Consider the following 4,559-nt stretch of genomic DNA (forward strand, 5'->3'; position numbering starts at 1 on the left):
ATGGATATTTGAAAGATCCAACACCTTTGCTATAAATAGCTAAATATAAAATGAATTAGAAACTTGAATCAACTGAACTAGATTTAAAATTAATATTTTATCAATTTCTTAAGTTGATTGGAAATTCAAAAAGGTATTCAACATTGTTCGCACTTGAAACCCGCACAGAGAAGGCCACCCAATTATTTAAAGCCCGCACCGAGCAGTGCCAAGGTGTTCAGGTGGGCCCACTTGTCGGGCTCTCATCTAAGGCCCACTCGCCAGGAACCCACCCAGGTAATGGTCAATAAGTTTGACCCAGCGGAAATGCTTTGTCTGGGCATTTGAGAGGCCATGGCCAAGGGAGGAGGGGGAAAGTGAGGAGCGTTAAGGTGGCGGGGCAAAACTGAGTAGTGCTAAGGAACTAGGAGCACGGAAATATAAATCCCTAATAAATAAGGTCATCTAAGATACTAACATATGATACTATGCATACAGAGATAGTATCATACAACAGTATCATATACATGATACTAACTTATGATACTACACACTACGGGTAGCATAAATATATTCATGTTACTTGTAGGAAATCTATTACTCCTAGAGGGGGCATCTTCTATCAAAGGTTTAGGATTTTATTAATCCAATGCCGAACTTTTGAAATGAAGATATGTCGAGGCAGACGTTGTGGCCAATTGATGCTCAGCGAGTCCTTGTGACTCCTATTTCTCCGCATAATATGTTGGATTTTATTACTTAGAGCTATACGAAAAATGGGTTGTTCATTATCCGTTCAACTTATTTCGCGGGTTGGGATCAACAAAGTGGGAGGAAATTGCTACATACTAATGGTGTGGGATTAGTCAACGTTAATCTTATTTGTTGTCAGATTTGGAATTTATCTTGTCCGGCAAAGGTTGCAAATATATTTGGCGTATGTTGCATGACACACTCTCTCGTGTCATGTTATGCTTGCCAATAGACACTTGAAAGTTTTGCCCATTTTCCCCTCTTGTTCTGATGGGCCAGAAAATAGAAAGCACGTGTTGTTTCTTTGTCAAAAAGCAAAAGAGGTTTGAAATAGGTTGGGGATGGACGAAGTGATTACCGAAGCTTGTGTAATTGACCATGCAGGAGAGGTTGTTCTTGAACTCTTACTCCTTATGCCAAACCAGGATCTATCTATATCGGGTCTTCAGAATGCTCGTGAATTGATCGCTATAACCGCTTGGTACTTATGGTGGGGAAGACGAAAGTTGGTTCAAGAAGGAAAGTCTCAAGATGTTTATCAGACTTCTCTGGGGATTCGTGCTATAATGATAAACTATGTTAATGCCTGCTCCCCTAATGCAACCAGTAAAAGAGGGGGTGGATTAGACCTCCTATGGGTTTTGTAAGGCTTAATGATGATGTGCCTTTTGATTATGACCTGCTTAGGGATATAGTAGGTGTTGTACTCAGAGATGATAAAGTAAAATTCATTGGCAAAAAATAGACGATTGATTGGTGTGCTGATGTCCTAACGACAAAAAAGTTTTGGCTCTTAGATTCGGCTTATCTCTTGCACAAAAGGTGAGATGCAACCGCCTTATTATTAATTATAAATATATGAAGGTCATCAATACCATGAAGAGTAGAGGATGTTCTGCGGGAGCGGCGGCCGCAGCTTTTGATGATTGTTATTTTTTGGCATGTGAAACTCCTCTTGGAACCGGCTATATGTAAGTTGCATGAAATATATTTTGGGTTAGTCGATTTCCTGAACCATTAGATTAGAAATCTAACGGTTGATCTACTTCTAGTTTTTTTCTCTCCTTCAATTGTTCACCCTCTTACAAAGTTGACTTACCCAAATTATAAATTCAGTCAAACTTACATATAAGTATAGTGTTTCCTCTTACTAGTTTTGAGGAAGCGAATAAGGCAACTAGTTTTCCTTCAACGAAGGACTGGTTTGAGGAGTCTCTTCTTATAGATGATGTAATTGTTATTTCAAATTAATAAAGTTGTTATTTTCATACAAACGAAAAAAAGCGACTCATTCTTTAGGAGGCTAAATTTAGTAATTTATCAGCTGAAGAAATCGGGCAGGAAATTATCCGAATTCCTGGGCTCCAAAACTTGTGAAATGCCGCTAAAGAAAACTTGTGAAATGAGCTGTAAAAAAGAACTGGTGAAAGGCAGCAGTTTGCGGGCCGAGGCCCCACCCCGGATGTCGTAACGGTCTCAACGGCTTTCTCGCTTCCCGCCACTCTCTCGTCGCCTCTCACTCCCCTCCCCTCCACATACACATTCCCTCCCTTCTCCTCTTGCAATTCTCTCCACCACGGTCTCGCCGTGCCGCCACAGCCTCCAGCAAGAGCCTATGAGAGATAGCGACGGCGAAGGGGCCGGCGGCGGAGTCCCGCGCTCGCACCCCTCCAACATCCCTCTGCCGATGTCGCACTCCGACCCCAACTACTCGGGCACGGACGACGAATGCTCCAACAGGCAGAGCAGCTCGTCGGCGACGGGCGGCGGGTTCTACAATGACTACCCGTCCAGCTTCAGCGGCGAGTGCTCGCCGTACAACATGTCCCCCTGGAACCAGACCATGGCGTCCCCCTGGTCCCACCACAGCGAGGCGTCCATGGCCGCGCTCGCGATGGCGCCCGGCACCAGCCTCATCAGCTCGCTCGTCAGGGAGGAAGGCCACATCTACTCTCTCGCCGCCAAGGGCGACGCGCTGTACACCGGCTCCGACAGCAAGAACATCCGCGTCTGGCGCAAGCAGAAGGACTCCGGCGGCTTCAAGTCGTCCAGCGGCCTCGTGAAGGCCATCGTCATCTCCGGCGAGCGCATCTTCACGGGCCACCAGGACGGCAAGATCCGGGTGTGGAAGGTGTCGCCCAAGAACGGCCTGCACAAGCGCGTGGGCAGCCTGCCGCGGCTGCGCGACTTCCTGCGCGGCTCTCTCAACCCGTCCAACTACGTCGAGGTGCGCAAGAACCGCTCGGCGCTCTGGATCCGGCACAGCGACGCCGTGTCGTGCCTGAGCCCCACGGACGCCGGGCAGGGGCTGCTCTACTCCGGCTCCTGGGACCGCACCTTCAAGGTGTGGCGCATCAGCGACTCCAAGTGCCTCGAGTCCGTGGTGGCGCACGACGACAACGTCAACGCCATCGTGGCGGCGTACGACGGGCTGGTGTTCACCGGCTCCGCGGACGGCACGGTCAAGGTGTGGAAGCGGGAGGTGCAGGGGAAGGGGACCAAGCACTCGCCCGTGCAGACGCTGCTGAAGCAGGAGCACGCCGTGAACGCGCTCGCCGTGAGCGCCGTGGCGCCGGTGCTCTACTGCGGCTCCTCCGACGGGCTCGTCAACTGCTGGGAGGGCGACAGCAAGCTCGTCCACGGGGGCGTGCTTCGCGGGCACAAGAAGGCCGTCTTCTGCCTCGCCGCGGTGGGAGCGCTCCTCTTCAGCGGCTCCGCCGACAACACCATCATGGTCTGGCGGCGCGACGCCGGCGTGCACTCCTGCCTCTCGGTGCTCTCCGGCCACACCGAGCCCATCAGGTGCCTCGCCGTCGTGGAGTACAACAAGGAGAACGTCGCGGCCGCCGCCGCAGAGACCGGAGACAACAGCGGCGTGGGACGGTGGATCGTCTACAGCGGCAGCCTCGACAAGTCGATCAAGGTGTGGCGCGTGACCGACGAGCCGGCGGACACGCTGCTCGGGGGCTCCGTCGGCGAGGGGTCGCAGATGTTCGACCGGTACCCGGGCGACCCGTTCGGGGCAAGCAGCTCGACATCGTTCCGCTAAGGTCGTCGACACGTACGCGCCAACGGAACGCACAAGTTTTGAACATCTTGACGGATTAACCAAAGGAGTTTCTGGATTTTGTTCATATATATACTGTTGAAGACGATCGGTGAGAATTGAACGGCACGAAAACATCATGCCCGGGCATATATATACATCTGGAGTTGTGATATAGTGATGGATCTAGGTAAGTTTGCTGCCTTTCAGAGCATCAGGGCCAAGGGACATTTTGGCGCATGCTTATACTCCCTCCGTTCCGAATTATTTGTCTTGAATTTGTCTAGATACGGATGTATCTAGACTCATTTTAGTGCTAGATACCTCCGTATCTAGACAAATCTAAGACAAGTAATTTGGAATGGAGGGAGTATATTTGTTGTGTAATAGTTGAACTTAACTTGATTTTATGTTCTATATGGGAAAATCAATAAATGACCAATTAATTAAATTCTAACTTTTGTGGATCTTTTCTTTTTAGATGATCTTATTTTGTTTGTAACTGTGACCAAAAATTACATTTCCTGTGCTTATCTTCTGTCTTGTTTCATACTAACTGTGAACGGTTTGTCGAATTGAACCAAACTGGTTTTCTGAAAAAAAAAACAGATTGGGCTTAGACGCGTCCTATTTCTACTCACTCTTTCATGCTTTTCTAATGATACTAAATACATAAAAAAACAAAGTTTTAAAAGAAAAGCATCATGTTTGCTATTTGCAAGTTGCCTAAAAGTACAACTTGCATCAGTCGATTTAGGAAGAGGAGAAGATGGTGATGCGC

At 48.6% G+C, this 4,559-nt stretch overlaps 1 protein-coding gene across 1 annotated transcript; it reads left to right on the forward strand.

The window, feature by feature from the left end:
* Positions 1 to 2,347: 2,347 nt before the first annotated feature.
* On the forward strand, positions 2,348 to 4,223 carry LOC119297967 (protein JINGUBANG-like). The gene has a single exon (XM_037575536.1). The coding sequence runs from the start codon at positions 2,348 to 2,350 to the stop codon at positions 3,779 to 3,781; it is 1,434 nt and encodes a 477-aa protein (XP_037431433.1). The 3' UTR covers positions 3,782 to 4,223.
* Positions 4,224 to 4,559: the final 336 nt, after the last annotated feature.

This window comes from Triticum dicoccoides, chromosome 5A (assembly GCF_002162155.2).
Source record: "Triticum dicoccoides isolate Atlit2015 ecotype Zavitan chromosome 5A, WEW_v2.0, whole genome shotgun sequence".
NCBI lineage: Eukaryota > Viridiplantae > Streptophyta > Magnoliopsida > Poales > Poaceae > Triticum > Triticum dicoccoides.